Below are 23,224 nucleotides of genomic sequence, written 5' to 3'. Positions count from 1 at the left end.
AAATATTAATTATCTTAATTTAAAAGTAATAAATAATTTAAAATAAGGAGATGTTAAAATAATTGCTCTTGTAAAAGTTAATTAGCAATCAATTAAGCATAAGTTTTCAAAATGATTCATAGGAAAGATCCTATTTCAATGAAATAAGCCCAATCTTTGTACTACATATTCACCCACACTGTGAATTATGTTAGCACTAAGAAATGTTTTGTAATAATGGTTAAAATTCTTAGAATATTCATATACATTTAAAGATTATTTTCACATACAGTGTTACTGTTATTACAGTATCAAATGGTTATAAACATGAAAAACTGCTTAACCATAAATTAATTCTTAGGTTATAGCAGATATTATGGGGCAAATAAAATGCTACCTGGATGCATTGCTATAAATTTTGGCACTCAGATGCTATCCTAATTACACTTCTCTTTGTACTTTGGTGAAGTTCTGTTATTCAGGAGACCTATTTCAACCTGAAGTTTTTCCAAAGACATGGACATCAGGTGTTACCTTGATTTGTATCCAGAGAAACGAAGATATCCTGTAGAAAAGGTTGTTTTACTATATCTATAAAAACCCAACGGGTTATTTTTCCATTCAATTAAAAAACAAAACAAAAAACAGAAACAAAAACAACACTGGAGGTAGGACAAATCCAGACAAACCAGGAAATCCTTAAAGCCACAGGAGTTATACAGACCAGGTGAGAGTGAGAGTAATCCATCCTCCTTGGTAATCCAAGGGTTGAGCTATAAACAAAGACCACGGCAACCAGTTTATCCATCATAATCTTAATCCGAAACAAAGTTAACTACCTGTGAACTCTAGGGCTCTAGTTATAGTTTATTTCTTAAACTAAGTCTGTAATACCACTGTTACCTATTCTAGAAATTCTGGAAGTTAAGACCTATAGAAAGTAAATCTTGCTTTATGTATTTACAGAAAAGTATAAAATGTAGTTAGTTGTGTGTGGTATAGATGGTGATGTTCAAGGAGGGGAGTGGGAGGGATGGAGTGGCTGGGTGATGGACACTGGGGAGGGTATGTGTTATGGTGACCACTGGGTATTGTATTGTATAAAACTGATGAATCACAGACCTGTACCCCTGAAACAAATAATACATTATATGTTAATAATTTTAAAAAAAAGAAAGAAAGAAAAGTTTCAGAATATTTCAGAGATCTCCTTTAGCTAACCAACTTTTAAAAATTTTAGAGTTTTTCATACTATATGGTTTAATACATATGGGTATGATGTAGTTTATTAGATTGGAGTACTGTCATCAGTTATTTCCTCAACAACCCGAATGATGGGGGGAAATTTAAAACTTTGGAGAAAAAAGTAACAAAATAGATTGCCTATACATAAAAAGTAACCTGTCAGTTGTCTGCAAACTACAATATCCCTATCGTATATCTGGATCTATGTATAAAATAAGCAAACCTTTTCCGTGAATGAATACTTTGGAATCACTAAGTGATCTCAGTCTCACTGAACTTTTATCATGCAGGAATGGGGTAAAAATGTGAATGACTGAGGAGGAAATTTGATGGTTTTAACAACTGATGGTGAAAACACATTTACACATTAGAAATGACTACTAAGTTAAACATTAAGCCACTTAAATAAATGGCTTTCTGAAAGAATAAATGTATTAAATCACATCAATTTTTTTCCTCTTGTTCTTATGGTAGGGAAAGCACACATGAACCTGCACTACTTAAAATAAATTCAAATATTTACTTGTACAATAAGAATAGGTAATTCATTATCAAGATGGCAGAGTAAGTTCAGGAAGAAACTTTCATTACTCTGGTCCAAATACATGACGAAGCTATGATTAAATATATAAACATGTATCTCATGGACTAACAGTACAATTTTGTCTCTGTAAAAGAATGAATTATAGAATCTGGTAAGTTATAAGGAAGCTTATTTTGTTGTTTAACACATAAAATGTTTTTCTCGGATGTATGGAATCCAGTTCTCATTCAACTTATTCAATATCAAGCACTTTAGATCTAAGGTTCTTTTCTTTTCTCCCAACTTCAGTTTCCTGAATATTTCTTACTGAAGCAGAAGGAAAAGGGCAGTTAAAATTTCGAATAAAAATGCTCTTAATTCTTGACATCAAAACCTGCCAGAAGTTAAGTGCAAAAAAAAAAAAAAATAGACTTGGAGACCTATATGTCAAATATGTAGTGAACTAGATTTGAGTTAAAGAAAATATGCCAGGTAAAAGATCAAAAAAATGTACAATGAACTGAACATTTTTTAAGAGAAGAGAAATTTTGCCAGATTTAAAATAGTACAATTGTAGTAAAGCTTTGCCTAAAGTAGACTGAAGACATAAAGGACCCTTCTCATATACCTATTACTTAACCATGTATTTTCTCTTCAACAATAATTTTCATCTACATCAAAGGTTGGTGAGATACTCTGAGTAAGGAACAAAATCAAAGACCATTGTATTTAATAAAAATTTTGAACATTTAGATTGGAAAAAGTACAGATTCCCTTTTTAGCGAGCTTTCAATTACATTTGATTATTAAAGAATGACTTCACTTTATATTGGGTAACTAATGTAAAACAAGCATTGCCTCCAAATTTAACTCTGCTGTGCAAAAGTGAGAGCATATGGGAGAGTGTGATCCAATTCAAATCTAATTAGAATCAGATCAATCAACCAACTTACCTAATCAATATCAGTAAATTTCCATGACCCCCAATTAGATGCTTTCCTATGTCTTTTCCATTTATTCTACTTTCTTTCCTGTCATTATGGAAAGTGCCCATGTTCCTCACTAACCAAATCCTGCCACTTGTCCATTTGATCTCATCTTTGCCTCTGGGAAACAGTATTCTAGCAATTACGCAACATTTCGCCCCTTTCCTTACTTCCATCAGTATGCAAACACGATATTATTTATCTCGTCTAAGAGACAAAAAAAAAAAAAAACCTCCTGGCCCTACGCACCTTTCCAGCAGCTACCTAGGTCTTTCCTCTTCTTTACAGTGAAACTTGCTATAAGTCTTGCTTATGCTTGTTGTTTCTTCCCAGTTCTCTCCTCTGGCTCTTTTTGAACCTCTTATTGCTGCTATCTCACTGAGAATGCTTTATTAAGATCCCCGGTAACACCTATGTCCTACAGTGTTTGCCTGCTACTCCCAGCTGCTCCCTCTCAGCCTTTTTTGCTGGTGTCCTCACTCTACATATCCAAGGGTACGAGGGCGGAGTCCTTGTACACTGCCCTTTTCTGTCTTCTCAAACTTCCCTGATAGCTCAACCAGCTTTAAATATCTCTTTACTTAAACATCTTCAGCAGGAAGCCCTCTCCCTAACTTCATATTTGTAAACCCAACTCCCTACTCAGTATCTCAGAATTAAGGTTTATAAAACTGAGTTCCTAACCCTCCTCTCGCATGTTCCCCTAATTCAGTAAGTCAACTGCATGCTTCGGTATTCAATCCAAAACACTTACCAAGATTGGTGTGTGCCTGTCTCTCAGGACAATACCCACTTCATCTACAATAATATGCTGCCTCTAGACATATCTAGAATTTGCCCATTGTTTATCATCTTCACTGCTATCACTCTGGTCTAAGCGGTTCATGCATTGTTGAACCAGTTTTCCACTGTTCTATCTTCTTCTGTGCTTACCACACTCTGTATACTCTATTCTTAACACAACAGCCAGATTAATCCTGCTAAAGCTGTAAGTCAAATCACATCACTTGATGTTTGAAACCCTCCAACAGTTTCCAATGTAATTGAAAACAAACCCTGAAATCCTTACAATAGCCTATAAGGCCCTACACGTGATCTGCCCTCTCTCTGACCGCATATCCCCATTCTACCTATCTTCATCGTCCTACTTTACCCATACCTCCCTCCGTGCTGTTGCTTAAACACATTACTAGAAGGCTGATGAAAGCTCCCACATCAGGGCCTTTGAACTAACTGCTTTTTTCTGCCTAGCCTGCTCACCCCACAGATGGACTTGTCACCTTCTCACCAAGGCCTTTTCTGGTGCCCTGGCTAAAATTATAACCTTTATCCTACTTCCACCCTGACATTTTTCTATTGTCCTTCCCTGGTTTATTTTTCTCTTCAGCATTTACACTACCTAATATAGTTTATATTCAATTTTCATCGTTACTGTTTCTCTGACTAGAATATTATAAACTCCACGAAAGCAAATATATTTGTTTTTTGCTCTCTCCGACACAGAATAGTTCCTGGTACATAAGAGACACTCAGAAATATTTGCTAAATAAATGAATCAAACATTTATTTTGAGAATACAAGGCCTCTGCCAGAACCATGTAAGTATAAGATTAGTTCAGGGGCTCCTGCCTGTAGGAAATCTATAAACGTTTGGAAAAGTAATTCATGGATTTAGATCTGAGCGACTGAGTAAGGCTCAGGTACTTTAACTTAAACTGCCATTTCCCCTTCTCTTCCCCTCTCACCCATCTCCCCCTATTAAAACCCCTTTTCTGAAGAGGGAAAGAAGGCTCAACCTCAAGACAGTCTGAAGCATTCGAGATCACCCACTCCTTGCCCATCCATAGCTCTAGATAGATAAGATCTCACATGTGAAAGGCAGCCAGCTTCGAGCTGGAAATAACTAGCATGAACATCATGAACACACATACCTTGCTTATTCCTTATGCACTCTTCTTTAATAAGAAATAGCATGCATTGTTGGTTTGTGTGTCAGTATGCACGTTTGCTTGTTTTACTGCTAATGAGTTGTTGCCTTTTATAATAAATAGTAACTTTTAATATTAAGTACTTGAGATTTTAGACTAAAAGTCCTGAAGAATTTTTGTAGAGAAGACTCTTTTTTCACAACATTTTTCATTACAGTTTATTACCTTTAGAATAATAAGCCCGAGTGACATATTCAACAAAGGTAATGAATGTATTCCCCTTACCTTGAGCTAACACAGAGGGATCAGGCAGGTTTTCACTTTCCTCATCAGTGCTTTCATCATAGATTGCATCTCTGTCAGCAGTCATTTCAGAACATGTTGTGGTTTCCCTAGAAACAAAGAAAGGTAGAATTATAAATTTTTGGCTCACCCCTTGCAAGGTATCAAATTCACCAGTAAGTAATTATAGAAAATATCCCTGGAAAGATACTGTCGTTAAACATATATTGAAATACGTATGATTCAGATGAAAGCACTTTAAAGACTATATATTACCTCTCTTAAGAACAAGTTTCCCTTCTACCTAATTAAAATGTGGTTTAGTGCTCACTATAACTCTTAAATCAGTTTCTTATCATATTATTCATCTATCAAAATACTATTCTTCCAAATTATCTTCTGTGGATCACAGAGTGTTCAGTATTTTACTGATCTCAAAGCAGTTCTGCCTTGCTTTTCATTGCCCCCAAATTCTCGGAGAGGTACCTCTCTTCTTACTACAAAGATGCCAAGTAAGGCACGGGGAGTTTACAGGACTTGTCCAAAGTCATGTACTAACAGATATCAGTGCCATACAGCACTTGAACTAGGACCATCTGACATCAAATGTTATATTCTTCATATGATGCCATTAGTGAACCTGTGTGTTCTCTTAGATTCAGGGCAAAAGATCCAAATCTGTATCCACGAAAATAATTAAGTGGATGAATAATAAATAAAATAGTAAAATAATAAAAATCAGACTAAAATAATTATAAGTGTCCAAATCATACCAGCTATATAAGTCACCTGTGATTTTTCCTTAAAAATCAAGGATACATCCACTCTCAGAGCCACCTGATTCTAAAATTCACCACTACTTAGACAACAAGATTACAAGTGTATTCAACTCGGCAGTTTTGCAGAAAATAAAAGTTTTTATTATTTTTAATAATGTCTAATAATTACACAAGTAATACTTAGATAAACCATACACCAGTTTTAAGATTTAAGTGTAGTCATGACAGTAGGCAGACATGGAGAGATCACGCTACGAATTCTCCAGCCCTCTGCGTCCAACAGCCAGAGCACCCAACCCCAGACTATCAAATGATCTCATATTACTAAAAAGTTGGCACTTAATTTTCATTAAGTTTGGGAAAAAATTCCATTTAAATTTCTGTATCTGCCATCTCAAAACAGACAACTCAAAATACCTTTCATGCTCAATGTTCTTTTCTGGTTCTTGAACTTCACTTAACAATTTATGCAAGCTTCTAATCTTCGCTTTCTTCTCATTCAGCACCAGGATAAATCGTTTATAAAGATCAGTCTCCACAGCTTCCTTAGCACTCACACATTTTTCAAATCTAAAATGTAAATAAACAAATAAATCATAAAGTTTTTCTTACCATTAATATTATTCAATCCAATACTGAAGATGATTTCAAGAAAACTTTTCAAGGAAAATACAATTAAAAATCACTTTTATAGGGGCGCCTGAGTAGCGCAGTCATTAAGCGTCTGCCTTCAGCTCAGGGCGTGATCCCGGCGTTCCAGGATCGAGTCCCACATCGGGCTCCTCTGCTGGGAGCCTGCTTCTTCCTCTCCCACTCCCCCTGCTTGTGTTCCCTCTCTCACTGACTGTCTCTCTGTCACATAAATAAAATAAAAAAAATATTTTAAAAAATCACTTTTATAGTGATTTTTTCATTGACTTAAAGTTTTATACAGATAATTAAACAATTAGAATTTATTGTTTATTAATGTTAGTAATTTATGCAGTGAGATAGGATCAATATTGGAAAATGATATCCAAAAAGCTTTTAAAACAATGAAATGCCTAAATGTAATCAATTATTTACATCTATGATTCATTTCAAAAGAGTATTTTCATGGGAGGAATTTCACACAAGAGTAATTATAGCCTATGTTTTCTGTACCTTGCTAATATTACTATAATAGCAACCATGATCTTGTTTTGTGATTAAGTGATTTACCTAATCAGTTTTCCCTAAATAGACTATGAACTGCTCCACGGCAAGAACATGACTTAGGCAGTTATATCTTCAGCACCACATACACACACTCACGTATGCACATATATATGAATGAAAGTATCCAACTTGAAATTTTCAAGGAGATTAATGAAGCAGCAAATGTGAAACACTATGTACCTTCAATGTTAGATATATAAGACAAAACATAAAATTCTATCATTTATAATTCTTTCTACAATGTTCAAATGAGCTAACAAGAGATTATATTAACTTTATTCTCCCAGATATAAAGACAACAAGCAGAGACTGCATATGTAAGACAGGCGCATACACACAAACCATGAATAAACCCGTAAAGAGTCAAATATAAATTAGGTCATATAAAATATTCTTTTAAATGTAGTCTTTCTCTGCCTAGTTTTCTCTTTACTGTTTATTTATACTTGTTCTACACAGATATTCTAGTATTTTCATTATATATGTTTTTATGTACATATATTATATATATTTGCAATATAGAAGTTTTCATTGAAAAATTATAAACAAAAATATCAAAATTTGATATCTTTGATATTCATGTCCCTATGCTTTCAATAATCTAACTATCTAGACATGCAAAGAATTAGGGCCTCTTATGGAATGAAAAGGAGCAAAAAGCAGTAATATTTTCTGGGAGCAATTACAGCACTCATAGTACAATCATTGCCATGGCTGTGAACTCCATAAGGGCAGAGAGCATGTGTGTTTTACTGACTGCTTTATCTTCAGTGCCTAACACAGTGTTTGGCATTCGACAGATGTGGAGCAGCTATTAGAAAAACTAATAAAGTGAATTAATATGGACATCTTATAAGGAAATAGAGAATCAGTGACTCTGAATTTATTTTTCACTCCTTTAACAGCTATTCACCATTTTAACAATAACATTTTTCATCCCCTTCAGCTTCTAAAAAAATTTGTGGTAAATATTAACAGTACTCCTTTCATCAAGCAAAGCTCTTTGAGAAAGAAATATACCAAAAAGTGTGGGGAAAAATAACAGAGCCAAAGTTGACAAGGAGCTCCCAATATCAATGGCTTATGATAAGCAGGAACATGTCACTGCATTTTTATTTCAGATGCAAAGTGTTAAACTTTATATCTCATTTTCTTGTACTGTTTCTTATGTAACATACGAAAAAATTTAAAAGATGAACAGAATATACATACCACCAAAATACTTGAGTATACTATAAAATACTTTATACAAAGGTAAATTAAAAACCAATTATAAAAATGTACAACAAAAATCTTGTGCATTAAGTTTTAGGAAGAATAACCACTTGGTTATTTATCTGGTTTAAATACATATTTAATTTCCATATAAATCACTCCAATAATTCTTAATTGAAAGATTATGTGCACTTAACAACTATCAAGTAAATTTCAAAACCTTTATTAAAATTAACATTTGGTACAACACATGGGTAAAAATGAAAATAAATATCAAAATAAAGTATCGTGTAATTTGTCCAAAGAATACTGTTAATCTTAATTAGTATCACAACTACACTGTTGAAGGTAACACGTCTGTGATAGGAGAACAAACAATAGAATAAATGGCAACCTATGACTTAACCTTGCTTGGTTTTAGCAAACCTTTAGGATTTTCTTGCAACCAAACTTCCAACTATCAAACTGGTTTAATACTTCCTAGACAAAGCTAGGGAGTGGGGGGTTGACTGGGACAGGGTATTATTGTGAACAGGACAAAAATTTATTCTCAATTATTAATTTATCAACAAATTTGGAGAATACTATTCTTCTATTAAATATTCAGTAACTAAGAAGTACATACCATCTTCCCTACCCCATTTTTAATGCTAATCCTCTCTTACAGCATTATGATGTTACTAGGCCTTCCATATTACTTGCCTCTTGCCAACCTTTCACTGAAAGAACTAGAACTAGTATTAGAAGATGAGGCCATTTAGTGAAGGAGAGACATGGGATTCACTGCTAAGTCAGTGATACTAAAGGAGAATTCACATACAACTAGATTAGACCACAACTAGTCCAAGGATCATCTCCAAGGCAAAACTCAAATCTGATGAAAACATAAATAACATCAGGGGCGCCTGGGTGGCTCCGTCGTTAAGCGTCTGCCTTCGGCTCAGGGCGTGATCCCAGGACCCACATCAGGCTTCTCTGCTGGGAGCCTGCTTCTTCCTCTCCCACTCCCCCTGCCTATGTTCCCTCTCTCGCTGGCTGTCTCTCTCTCTAAGAAATAAATAAATAAAATCTAAAAAAAAAAACCCATAAATAACATCAAACAGGAAAGGACTAATGATGTTTCATCTTTTCAACAGTGAGTAGGACAAAAGAACAATAACGTTAAGGTTAATTAGTACCCTAGAACTGACATATCTAAAAATTATGATGAAAGAATAATAATTTTTTAAAAAGTTAAAAGGATAAAGACTGAATATGGGAAATACTGAATATTCAAAAAAAATACTTCTATGAGGGAAAACAGAGTCTAAGAATATCAAAACATCAAAGTATCAAAACACCAAAATATCACAAACACCAAAAATTAACAACAAAAATAAGAACAGAGATAAGGCAATTGCATGCAAAAATATAATCCAAAATAAAACAGATTAAAACAATAACCCAAAATAAAATAGCAGATAAATGTGAACATGTGGTGCTTAGAAACTGTGCAGTAATCCTTACATTTACAATCAGCTCTGGCCAAATTTATATCCAGGTCAGGGATGTATAGCAAAAGAAAATGTGAATAGAGTTCAGAGGAAAAAGAATGCTAAGAACTGGAAAAGAAAGCAGTGGTAACGAGATTTAATAAGCCTTTAAGTACTGAAGAAGATGGTAAACAGCTGTTCCTCATCCTCTCTGACAACAGAACAAGAGGAAATGGCCTTCAACTACACCATGAAGGACTCAGATTACCAAGAGATGGAAGGAAGAATTTTCTAACTGTGACTGTTCTTAAACACTATAATGGGCTACCAAGGGGGAGTTGAAGCTATCTCCTGAGTTCTTTAAAAATCAGACTGAGGGGCGCCTGGGTGGCACAGCGGTTAAGCGTCTGCCTTCGGCTCAGGGCGTGATCCCGGCGTTATGGGATCGAGCCCCACATCAGGCTCCTCTGCTATGAGCCTGCTTCTTCCTCTCCCACTCCCCCTGCTTGTGTTCCCTCTCTCTGGCTGTCTCTATCTCTGTTGAATAAATAAAAAATAAAATCTTTAAAAAAAAAAAACAGACTGAATTCATCTGGATATAATGTGATCCTAGCTTGAAGGCAGAGAGATGAAGTAAAAGAGCTTTCAAGGTCTCTTCTATTCTAGTGATTCCATGAGTGTCAACCCAATTCAATCTGCTGAGAACTGCCTCCAATTACAGGTTTAATAACTATAATGCAGAATAAAACTGAAGTGTCTAACTTGATGTCTGAATGCAAACAAAAGACCCATTTAGTAATATGGAACTCAAGAGTTGTATTTGAAACTAAATAAGAAAAACAAGTGAAATAAATATAGCTAATAACTTAAGGATTCACATACAATATTTCCAATGTTTTCTCCTTCGCCTAAACTATACAAAATTAAATTGATCAGACATGTCACTTGTTCAAAACAGAGCTAAGAATACAACAATTAAACAGTTAATACAAAATAACAGCAAATATATATGTTAGAAGTCTGCACGTTAAAGTTCATTTTTTTACTCATACTGTAATTCCTCATTTCTTATTCAAACTTCGTTTATTCTTCAGTCATCCCAAATGGAAATAGCTTTAGAGTTGGTTCTGATTATAATTACACATATTTCAATAACAAAATACATACAAAAAATAACCTCAAAAGGTAAAAAAAGAAATTTAATCCACAATTCCAGACATACACTATTAACATTTAATTTTCTCCCGCCAGATATTTTCTGTCTAAAAATATATTTTGCAAAAGCTGGCATACTATTCCTCTTTTTGGTAACTCACATTTCTCCTCTTAACATATCATTAACATTTTCGATGGTACAAGCACACTGTTTTTTACTCATGTAATACCCCATTGTGTATTACATTTATTAAGGACCTATCTACCATAGCTTCTAAGGTAATTCTCATCACCTATTTTGTGCCAGTCCCTCCTTCATTTCCTCACACATACCCAGTCTGAAACAATGATGGGGAAGAAATGATTGGAACATGAATGGACACTGATTTAAGAGGATCAAAGGCTACCCAGAAAACTGAACTGTGACCAGGACTAACATCATGGCCACCACTCTAATGATTCTCTACTTTCTATGTCCTCAGTTACCTAACTCACTATGTTCATGTCCTAGTTCTAATTTCTCTAAAGGCTCTTCATCAGTACTACTGCCATATAGAAGATGGAGATCTAAATCCTTTGCTCATTTGCTACCGTACTAAGGCTCTAGAGAGGGAACATTTAAGAAAGTACCGCTTGGCCGTGACCAAGATGTATTTCCAGCTCTTTAAAATGGCCACCTTTTCCTCTGATAGGAAAGAAAACCATTTGGGAAATTTGGAAAAGAGATAGAGCTAACTAATCTAACATCTGGAATACAATCAAGAGCCTAGAATTCTCTGGAGCAGTCTCACTTTCCTCTGTTTGGGGGGCTACCACAATGGCACACATCTTCAACCCCTGGAGAAAATACGTGACCTGGTATTTACAAAAAAGAATAGCTGGAGCATAATAAGCCTGCCGATGGGAGATATGGTTGTGCTTTTGATTAAATAGGAAACATTTTGCCACAATAATGCAAAAGCACTTTCTGGACAGTTCAGGAATAGCAAATCAAGCATCTGGGGGCCACATATTATACACGGCCCTCCCCCACTGTTTTACAGCACAGGGTGCGTTTGTCTCCACTGTCTCATCTTTGTTCCCTGCTGCTTTCCAGCCTCCAAGAGGTGGTGTTGAATACTGATGAGATAACACCTCTTTCAACCTCTGGCAGACATTTTAAAGCAATTTGTTGAAGTACCAAATACCCAGTCCGCATTTTTGTGGGCAATTTGTGGATCAAATTTCCTATCATCTTGAGGGTATTTTGAGTTTTAAATATAATGGCTTATCACGGCCATAGTACATCTCCTTTAATTTGATTCATTTCGTATATAAAATAGAAAAGCATATCCATACTACAGATGAAGACCCAAAACCATGCTTTCTAGCGTAGATATTTGATACTGATTTATACTAACATGATTTTAAGGAGAAAGAGGAAGAGCAAAATTAACTTATTTTTCCATAAGGTTTTCTAATATTTAGAGTTTTGATTTGGCCCATTATTTTTATACACTTGGAGATAAATTAATTCAGAGATGAAAAAGAACAAGATACTTTCTTAATGTAATTACTGAGAGCCAAATATAGTCAAGTTAGGTGTTAAGTTTTCATGTCTTATATTAATAAATATAATTGGATGTACAGAAACATAATTTCTTCTAATCAACACCCTTTCTACAAACATACACTGATAGTGGTAAACCATTCACATTTTTCATGTACTCTCAAATTTACATACCAATCCATATGAAACAATCTTAAGGATTGTCCTAAAGAGATCCTAAATTGGAAAATGGTTCTTATGTTTTAGAACTACCAGTTTGAATGAAACATGAAAAATCTACTGGATATACTAGATACAATGATAATATTATTATCATTATTATATACATTCCATATAACTCTTTCAGATGTTGCCATGCATATATGTACAAACATGTGCTTATAATCTTATATGTCTCTATAGAGATATAAATGGTCACAACATATATTTTATTTCCTTCCAAGATCTTATACATAACAGAGTAATAAAAAATACACCCTGGGCTGGCCTAGATCATGATATTGTTTAAAAAAAAAAAAAAGCATAGTAAGAAGTAAAGTGACTTTCTTCATCATTTTAAAAATAAGAGGAAAAATCAGGAAAATAAAGGCTTCCAAATGTCTTATCTAGTAATCACAATTACTTCATCTTTTAAAAATGATGGTAGTATGGGGTGCCTGGGTGGCTCAGTTGGTTAAGCATCTGCCTTCAGCTTGGGTCATGATCCCGGAATCCCACATCATGATCAAGTCCTGCATCAGGCTCCCTGCTCAGCAGAGAGCCGGCTTCTCCCTTGGCCCCTCACACCTCACCCTGCTCATGTTCTCTCTCCCACTCGCACTTGCTCTCACTCTCTCTCAAATAGATAGATAAATAAAAATCCTTAAAAAAAAAAAAAAGCTGGTAGTATGAATGAATTCTCAGTGAGCAAAATAAGTCTCTATCTGTAACCAAAGCACACAGCATATGAAATAGTTACCATTTATATAAAGATTCCATATAAGTAACAAATTGGCATATTTAGATTTCATGTCTCTTTTTTATTCATTATTAATCCTATAATTTGAGGTACATTAAATCTTATAAATATCAACTTCCTAAATTTTAATTCGTATTAGTGGCTTCTGATTCTCATTGCCTGATTACTCCTTATTGTTCATTAGTTTGCTGGTGCCACCAAATACTAATGACCTGTGTTAACGTACTCTGATAATGCACAGTACTGACCAATAGTTTGGTTCAATCATACTAAGTAAAGACTTTATGTTAAATATATGCTAGGCTACATATATTATAAACTTACAAATCATTAACTTAAATCTATAGCAATATAAGGAGAGCTTAATGTTTTTATAATACAAGAACACTAGCGCATACCGTCCTTGAACATCATTCCAATCTCGCAGAAGCCTTTCATTTTCCTTCTGCAGGTGCTCATTTTTCGCTTGGTTTTCTGTGATGGTGTCCAGGCAATCACAAATAAGTTTTCTAATGACTGAAGCTGGACTTGCAACTTTCTCTAGATTGAAGGAACCAAGTCTGAACTAGAACGAAAGGAAAACATTATTAGTTTTGGGAGACTATAAAAATCGAGTGGCCCAGTTTGAAATATACATAATTTCTTCTGAGGGGGGAAAAAAGTATAAGATTCAAATACAGTGCATTTATCAGATATACATACAGTGAAGAAAAACTGGCAACTTCCTACCTTCTTAAGGAAGTTTATCATGTAAAATAACACATAACCCAAGAATAATAATATAATATAATAAGTGGTAAGTCACTCTCCCGCCTCCTAGCAGAGAAGAAAACAACTAAATACCATATAAGCATACTACCATTTGTTTACTACAACTTAAGTTACTACTCAGAGTAAGAAAAGGAATTATACATGAAGACTTTTTTTTTTAAAGATTTTTAAAATTTACTTGTCAGAGAGAGAGAACACAAACAGGGATAAGCAGGCAGAGAGAGAAGCAGGCTCCCCCCAAGCAAGGAGCCCAATGCAGGACTCGATCCCAGGACCCTGAGATCATGACAAGAGCCGAAAGCAGACGCTTAACCAACTGAGCCACCCAGGCGTCCCTATACACAGAGATTTTTAATGGTACTTTATATAAGTTACTAGTGATGATAACATAGAATAAGTGACATAATCTATTTCTGAAGAAAGAGCAAAATTTCAGTAAGAGTTAAGAGAAATGCAGGGCTTTAGGAAACTGATAAACCTGGGGGTACCATTCAGTAATTACTTCTGTATCAAAAAACCAATAAATTAAAATTGTCCAATGTCAAGTTTTTGTACTTACTCATAAAGGTAAGACTCATGAAAGCATATCCTCTACCAGAGGCACTTAAAAATGAAATACTATAATACGGTTTCATTATAGTCATGGAATTTAGAAGGGGACACAGGTTCTCCTCATTTGATAGATAAAAATAATGAAATACAGTGATTTAATCATAATTACCCTTACTATTAAAATTATTATAGCAGCTAAATACGAGATTTTTTAAATGATTATTATTATATAGTTACCATGTCTTGCAGTTGAAATTTAACTCAGGCATAACACACATACAACTCATCTAATCATCACCAAATGAAGCTATTATATCCACTTCATAAATTAGTAAACTGAGGTTCAGAGTTGTTATCTAATATTGAAAGAATACAGCCAAAATCCTCCTATGCTAGGCTGTTATGCTGTTTCCTGACATAAGAGGGTAACCTAATAAAAAAACTGGGTGGGTGGCTCAGTGAGTTAAGCATCCAACTTTTGGATTCTGCTCAGGTCTTTTAAAAAAATAAATAATAAAAAATTTAAAATTTAAAAACTAGTAAGAGGAAGAATTAGGTTCACAACCTACACATAATTCTTAAGAGAGACTATAATGGCACTGAGTGAGTGGCAGAACTGCAAGCAAAACTGAAGCCTTTTTGTTGTTTTTGTTTTTTTGGGCTCCGCGATCAGTAATTTCTACTATGGCATTCATCTAACAGGAACATTTCTAAAATGTCTTGCTTTTGAAAGATTACTTCTATAAACATATTAAATTCAAATTGAGAAAAATTTAACAGGGGCACTGGGTAGCTCAATCTGGTAAGCATCTGCCTTCAGCTCAGGTCATGATCTCAGAGTCCTGGGATCGAGCTCTGCATTGGGCTCCCTGCTCAGCAAGGAGCCTGCTTCTCCCTCTCCCTCTGCCCCTTCACCCAGCTCATGCTCTTTCTCTCTCTCTCTCAAATAAATAACTAAATAAAATCTTTAAAAAAGAGAGAAATATTTAACAGTGATTGATAATTCTGAGAAAAATTGCTATTAGTCAATGTACAAATAAAGCTGAAAGTCAGTAAAGAGAAAATCCATTATTTGCAATCTAGGTGGCATTTTATAAGACATTTCAGTTAATTTATATAATTTAGTAAAATTTAGGGTCATTCAGAAATTTTTAGGATCATTTAGGAGTAATTTAGGAACATCTGGGTGTTTAACCCCACAAAGTAAAGTTTTCTAGATAAATCATGCTTACTAATTTACTTTAAAATTTTCAGATAGAAAATATAAGTACGTCTTACTTAATACTATAGAAAATCTGCCAAAAGGCTTAAATACTGATGATTCCTAGGTGTTAAGAAGCCTTTACGGATACTCACTTAAAATGTGGACGGAAACAAACAATATTAATATTCTTCAGGATTATTGCACATTTTAGAGGACTGAATAGCACTGCTTTCACCATAAAAAAAAATTATGTGTGTGTTTCTGAGATCTAAGCAGATATGTCTACTTAATTCTGTTTTATCTCACCTTTTCCTGTTTCTTAACAACAGGGAAATCAGATTAAGAAAAACTGTCCTTTATTTCAACTAGTACATCCAATTGTATTAGGCTATATACATAAGCTAAATCAAGCAATTTAAGCAGTGTTTACCAAAAGAAAATCTACAAAAGTCTAAGAATTTTTATTTATTCAGTTAAAATTACTTCAGACTATTTGTCATATCTGCTTTATTTGTTTTTCATACACTTAGGATCAAATGGCCTAAACCATTTGCAGTTTTCACATATAACTAAATATGAGTCGTTTTAGAAGTATAGGAGTTGAAATAAGAAAGTTTATCTGGGGCACATGGGTGGCTCAGTTGGTTAAGAATCCAACTTTTGATTTTGGCTCAGGTCATAGTTTCAGAATCATGAGATAGAGCCCCCCCAACGGGCTCCACTCTGGGTGTGGAGCCTGCTTAAGACTCTCTCTCTCCCTCTGCTCCTCACACCACACACACACAGAAAAGAAAGTTTTATCTGTGTAAAGAATATATATATTGAAAGTAAATTTAGGGGAAAAAATAAATTTAAGCATTTACCTTCTGAAGCTTTTCCTAGTGTACACAAACATGCACACATACACAAGTTAAAGATCACCTACAGAATATATAGAATATAACTTTGAATTGATATAAAATAGAAGAAAAATTAAGCTTAATGTTATATAATAGATTATATTATCAGTAAAACATAAGCCTACAAAATGATTCTGTATTCTCTCATTATCAAAACTGTCAGGCAGCTTTTACTAAGATAGAAATTTTTAGAAAGGAAAGAGTTTTTCATTATTCGAAAGTTTCAACAATGCCAAATGGATAATGAATTCACGCCACATTTTAATCCTGAATAAAGTAACTGGTAAAATACAAATGCACAGATAAGCATAAGTCCAGCTGCCTACTCATCTATCTTAGATGGCAAAGGAAGAAGGGACCAATTCTAAATTACTCATAACCAATTTCTTTCAAAATATCATTCAAACCTATATATTCAAATTCCAAAAGAGAATTCTTAAATCTTTTCTTGGCTATTCACTATAGAATAAACTTAAAATGTCATTTGTTCTTAGGAATAGGCAACTATTTTCTTTTTCTATTTGCTAATTATATTCATTAGTTTTTGGTCCTTTATTGGTGTGAACATGTTATTCTAAAAAATAAAAATATACAAGAAGTATCTAGAAATTCAATCCAAGAAAAGAAATTTACTTAAAATTTTTCTTAGAAAAATTTTGGAATGGAAGAGTAACTCTGGTGGACAAGCCTTCCTGTAATACACACAGTTCAGAGCCACCGCACAAAGCTGCCTTCTACTTTCACTGCTGCTGTTCCAGCCTTTCCACATCACTGAAGATGTAAGGGGACATATGCACTGAACTCTGATCAGGGCCTTTTATCAGACCTAATGAAATGAGATGCATAAAGTATTTCTACACTCTAACTCTATATCAAGTCAATTTTTAAAAAAGCTTTTATTTTAGAGATAGAGCACAGGTGGAGGAAGGAGCAGAGGGAGAGGGACAAGCAGACTCTGTGCTGAGTGCAGAGCCCAACGGAGGGCTCAATCCAAAGACCCTGAGATCAAGCTCTGAGCTGAAATCAAGATCCAGACACTCAACTGACTGAGCCACCCAGGAGCCCTGATTTTTTACCTAAAGAGAGAGAGTGACCATGAGAGCCAGGGAGGAGGGAGTATTGGCAGTGGGGAGAGGCAGAGGAAGAGGGAGAGAGAGAATCTTAAGCAGGATCCATGCCCCAGTGCAGAGCCCGATGGTGGGGCTCGATCTCATGACCCTGAGATCATGACCCTAAGCCGAAAACAAGAGTCTGACGCTTAACCAACTGAACCAGCCAGGTGCCCCTATATCCAACAGATCTTTATACTAGCCCCCATATAAAAAGTGGCAACTTAAAAAAGTATTATATTTAAAACAGGCAAATTTGCACAAAGCCACATTGTATGGGCGAGATGGTTTTAAAAACTTCTGCTTTAGCTTTTTGTTTGACATAGAAGCTTTTCTTTAATTATTAGTTCTGTAATTTCAAAATAATCTACAATATAAAATCAGGACTTCAAATGGTACACCAGAATTAGAAACCACAAATTAAAGGCAACCTGAAAGCATGTCTCTCCTTTAGAGGCATGGTCAAAAATGTTTCTTTTTGAAGTCAGTTCTTAAAATCTTGTAGAGAATTCAGTACATTGACCTATAGTAGGCACCTCATTCAGTCTGTAATCTAAAATTTTAAGCCACATCTTTATTTTTCTGTGTAAAAAAGTTGAGAACAATTAACTTTTTAAATGTTGACAATCATAGGCATTTGCACTAATTGGTTCTAAAGTGTCATAATTTTAGATATTAAAACAAGCAAATAATAGGATTTTTAAAATCTGACCTGCATTAAAAATTCCCAATTTCAGAAAACTTATCCATTTTCTTTAGCCAGTGCTTTGTTTGCTCTGGATATCTGTCTGCATATCTGTTAATTCTTAAATCCAAGATTAAGTGCCATACCTCTTACCTACCACTTCAAAACCCAGGTCACTACTTTAGTCTATTCTGACCTCTCTATTCTTAATTCTTCAGAGTTTGTCTCACAATTTTTCCCTCCTGTCATCCTCCTTAAATTTTCTTCTAGTTGTTTCAGAAATGTATTTATTTTTTTTTAAAGATTTTATTTATTTATGTAACAGAGATAGAGACAGCCAGCGAGAGAGGGAACACAAGCAGGGGGAGTGGGAGAGGAAGAAAGGCTCATAGCAGAGGAGCCTGATATGGGGCTCGATCCCATAACGCCGGGGATCACGCCCTGAGCTGAAGGCAGACGCCTAACGACTGTGCCGCCCAGGCGCCCCCAGAAATGTAATCTTTTAAATTCCTAGCTCTTTAAGATCAGAGGACCTATCTTATACTTTTTCCACTGTCTCCACACTATCTTGCACAGCTCTAGACATATATTAAGTGCTAAATAAAGACTTCAATTTTTTACTGGAATGATCCTAATTAATGAAGGAAAGTAACTATAATGGGGCAAACAAATAAAAAACTGGGACAATGGGGAATCTGGGTTGCTCAGTTAGTTAAGTGTCCAACTTTTGATCTCAGCTCAGGTCTTGATCTCAGGATCCTGAGTTCAAGCCCCGCACTGGGCTCCACACTGGGATCAGAGCTTTCTTAAAAAAAAAAAAAAGAAAAGAAAAAAAAATTGGGACCATGATGCTCTGAATACAAATTAAGAAATATTTTAAATGGTTTAAGAATATAACAAACTTTTATCTCATTGTATAGTGTAACTGAAACAAAAAATGCATGTTAAAAAATTGTATAATAGCACTTGATACTATGATAATATATATGTTTAATAAAACCGTCACAGATTTTTTTTTGTCAGATTTTTTTTTTAAAGAATGTTATGAAGTTATATACTCAGTTGTCAGGTTCTTTGGAGTGGCCAGATTAAAGAGATATATAGCATTAGTAAAGCATACAAAATAAACACTATGAATAATTACTAACGAATTCCTGGGGGATTGTTTGTTTCTGGGGAGAATGTTTCTGAGGAGAAGAGAGTTATCACAGTGTGAGCTGATATTCTGCTTAGAACACATCAATTAAAGAATTTGAGTTTTGTTACATTTTCAAAGTAGTCTAAATAACTTTGCAGAATTAATCTTTGCTACTGTCCTGGGAACCAAAATGTAAAGCTAAAGGAAAAGGAGGAATAAAGACACCTTGATGCTATTACTAGGCAAATGATGGCAGAGAGGAACTCATTTTTTTCAGTATGTGTTTTTAATTTATTCCTATCAGACAAAAGTTTAGCTGTATCTAGATGTGTACACTAAAAAAGTAAAGCTTGCCAATTGTAGTTTATAATACAGAATGTTTTGTCTATTTTAGACAAATACATAGTTGCATATACTTAGCTGTTATAATACACAGTTACAAAATTCAGTAATAGGAAATCAGTCAAGTTTTGTAATAAAAAAGAGACTACACTGTATTACTTTGGCCTATTTATGTTAATTATCACGCTCATGTTTTAGATCAAATCTATTTTTACTAAGATATGTATCATGAACTCTTTGGTTTAGTGGTCTGTTGAAATGTTTATTTCATATTTAAATAAATAACATTACAAATGTACCTCCTAAAGCAGTAATTTCTCTAGGCTGACAACTGGTCACATTGCTTTTCTAAGCTATCTAGAACTTACTAATGTCACCTTTCCAACTATTTTCTCACCCATATTTCTTACAGCTCATTAAAAAAATGTTTAAATATCTCAAGATGATTGTATGATCAAGCAAGGCTCTGTATATTTTAGATCCTGTAGGTTCTTACAATCAAAACACAATAATCTAAAAGTGAAAAATACTCATCTCGAATTAGAGTGCTATGAAATTATTAGAATTCTAAGGGCGTGCTATGTGCTTTAACATATTAAATATCATGTAAAAATTCTTATTTTGGTCTTCATAATTGTAAAAATCATTGGTAGAAGTCAGAGAATCCTTCACAACAAAAAACCCAAAGCCTATGTGGTCAGGGAATCTCAGAAGTTACTTTCACTTTGAATGACTATAAATGTTCATTCCACTACTGTCTTAAAATAGATGAGACTTTTGGTTCATGAGAAATATATTAAAATCTAGATTTATCTCAGCCTAATAAGGAGTTAAAATTAACAATGAAAAATTATACAGGGATTTAGAGTCAACTAGAAGGTTTTTTATAGTAAGTGCATTGGGGGAAGGTGATAGAGAACAGTAGTTACCTATTATTTGCCTGTACTTTATTTCTGGTATTAGGTGCCGATGAAGAAATATTGCCTTGGATTCTCCGACACTGTTCTAAATCTCATAATGCTTGTCTAATCATACCTGTGCAGTATGCTTCTCTGTCCTCCACTTAGATGCTAAATGGTAGTATTTCTTGGCATGGTCTCTTGACCTACCCTTTTTTTTTTTCCCCTATAGTTACAGGGCTTTCCACGATCACAGCTTCCATTATTACAGATAAATTGCAAACTGCCAAATGCATATCTGTAGGTGAGGCCTCTCCTGAACTCCAGACTTATACACACATTTAACTCCTTTTCGGAATGCTGCCAGCAAGATGATCTATACAAACCTCAAACTTTAAACGCCAAGACAGAAGTTGTTGCCCATCCCCCTCACTACAAAACTAGCTCTTCCCTGCATTTTCCACTAGACATTCACCATTCACTCAGTTATACTTGGGTGGTCTAGTGACTAAGTATGGATATCTATCATAGGATTACAGTATTTACTTCTTCTTTTTTTTTTGTAGTATGCTAAAAGCTGCAAAGGGATAGTGGCTACATATTACACATTAGTATCCCCATTTTTTTCTTAAATTAATAGACTTTATTTTTTTAGAGCACTTTGTTTTACAGAATAATAGAATGGGGACAGTTTCCATCCCCCCCACCCACAGGTGCCCCTGATATTAATTAACATCTGTATGCATGAGCTACATTTGCTACAATGGATGAGATCAATATTGTTTAGGTAGTAATACTTAAACTCCATAATTTACAGCAGGGTTTATAATTTGTGTTGTACAGGTGACCCTTCAGCGACATGGGTTTGAACTGCATTGGTCCACTCACATGCAGATTTTTTATAATACAGTCCTGTAAAGGTATTTTTTCCTTCTTTAAGATTTTCTAAGTAACATTTTCTTTCCTCTAGCTTATCTTATTGTAAGACTACAGTATATAATACATAAAAAATACAAAACATGTGTTAGGCGACAGTTTATGTTATTGGTAAGATTCCCAGTCAACAATGAGTATTAGGAATTAAGTTTTTGGGGAGTTAAAAGTTAGCATACCCATTCTTACATGGTGAAACACAGAACACATTCATTTTCATTCATCAGACTTTTTGAGTACGTACTATGTACTAGGCATTGGAGACACTGCTGTGAGAAAGGAAAACAATGTGTCTGGTCTCTTGGAAAGAGCTGATGGTGCACAATGATTATAATTTCACACAGCTGTAGAATCAATGAAGAAAATAAGATAGGTAATGAGATTGTGACTAGAGGGCAGCATATCTTTGGATATGGTAGTCAGGGAACAAGACCTTGCAAAAACTTAGGGGGAGAACACAGCAGATGAGATGGAAAGGGTCAACAGGAGACTAGATCACACAGAACTTTGTAGGCTACAGTAAGAAGTTGAGCATTTATTCCGATTATAACAAAAAGCCAATGGAAGGTTATATGAAGGAAAATGACTGCTTAAATAGTACACAGCACTTCCTCTAAGACGGCATCTGATTATCTCAACCTCCTGGGATTCATAACTTGTGTAATCCCCTCCCCTTAAGTACAGGGAGGGCTTTGATTTGCTTCTAATCAACAGAATACAGCAAAGGTGACATATGTCACTTCAGTGAGTAAGCTATATAAGATTATAATATCCACCTTGCTAACAGTCTTTCCTTGCTGGCTTTTATGACACTAGCAACCATGTTGGAGAAGCCCATGCAGCAGGGAACCAAGAAGATCTCTGACAATCATTTTAAAGCCACGGGAAGCCTCTGACCAACAGCCAGTGCATTAGATGGATCCTCTAAAGACAGAGAAACAGTAAGATGTTCATACATATAGGAAGAGACTTCTTGTAAGGAATTGGCCGACATGATTATGAAGGTTGGTAAGTCCAAAATCTGCTGGGTGGACCAGCAGGCTGGGAATCTAGGAAGAGTCAATGAAATCTCTTGGCAGATTTCCCTCTTGTTCTGGAGAGATCAGTCTTTCATCCTGTTCAGGCTTTCAACTGACTGACTGAGGTCCTCCCTTATTTGGAGGGCATTCTGCTTTACCCAAAGTCCACTGATATAAATGTTAATCTCATCCAAAAACTTCCTCACAGAAACATCCAGAATGTTCGACCACATATCTAGTCACTTTTAGCCCATCCAAGTTAACACATGAAGTTAACCATCACAGCCCCCAAGAAACTGAGGCCCTCCGTCCAACAGGCTACAAGGTACTGAACTGTGCCAGCATCGACAAGATCTTAAAAACAGATCCTTCACCCCGAGATGAGATTGCAGCTCTGGACAAAAC

The 23,224-nt window shown here is 34.9% G+C and overlaps 1 protein-coding gene across 7 annotated transcripts in view; it reads right to left on the bottom strand.

Moving 5' to 3' along the window:
* Positions 1–23,224, bottom strand: part of XRCC4 (X-ray repair cross complementing 4) — a 306,485-nt gene that overhangs the window by 197,574 nt on the left and 85,687 nt on the right. For all 7 annotated transcript variants that reach the window (XR_004624123.1, XM_034656460.1, XM_034656461.1 and 4 more), the window contains exons 4-6: positions 13,667–13,833; positions 6,140–6,292; positions 4,947–5,053 (exon numbers count right to left, since the gene is read on the bottom strand). Coding sequence is in view for 6 of the 7 variants with exons in the window: in XM_034656460.1 (XP_034512351.1) it covers positions 4,947–5,053; positions 6,140–6,292; positions 13,667–13,833 (427 nt within the window). In the remaining variant the exon portion in view is untranslated. The remainder of the gene's footprint in view (positions 1–4,946; positions 5,054–6,139; positions 6,293–13,666; positions 13,834–23,224) is intronic.

This window comes from Ailuropoda melanoleuca, chromosome 3 (assembly GCF_002007445.2).
Source record: "Ailuropoda melanoleuca isolate Jingjing chromosome 3, ASM200744v2, whole genome shotgun sequence".
In the NCBI taxonomy this organism is placed as follows: domain Eukaryota; kingdom Metazoa; phylum Chordata; class Mammalia; order Carnivora; family Ursidae; genus Ailuropoda; species Ailuropoda melanoleuca.
This window is presented reverse-complemented; position numbering and strand designations above follow the sequence as displayed.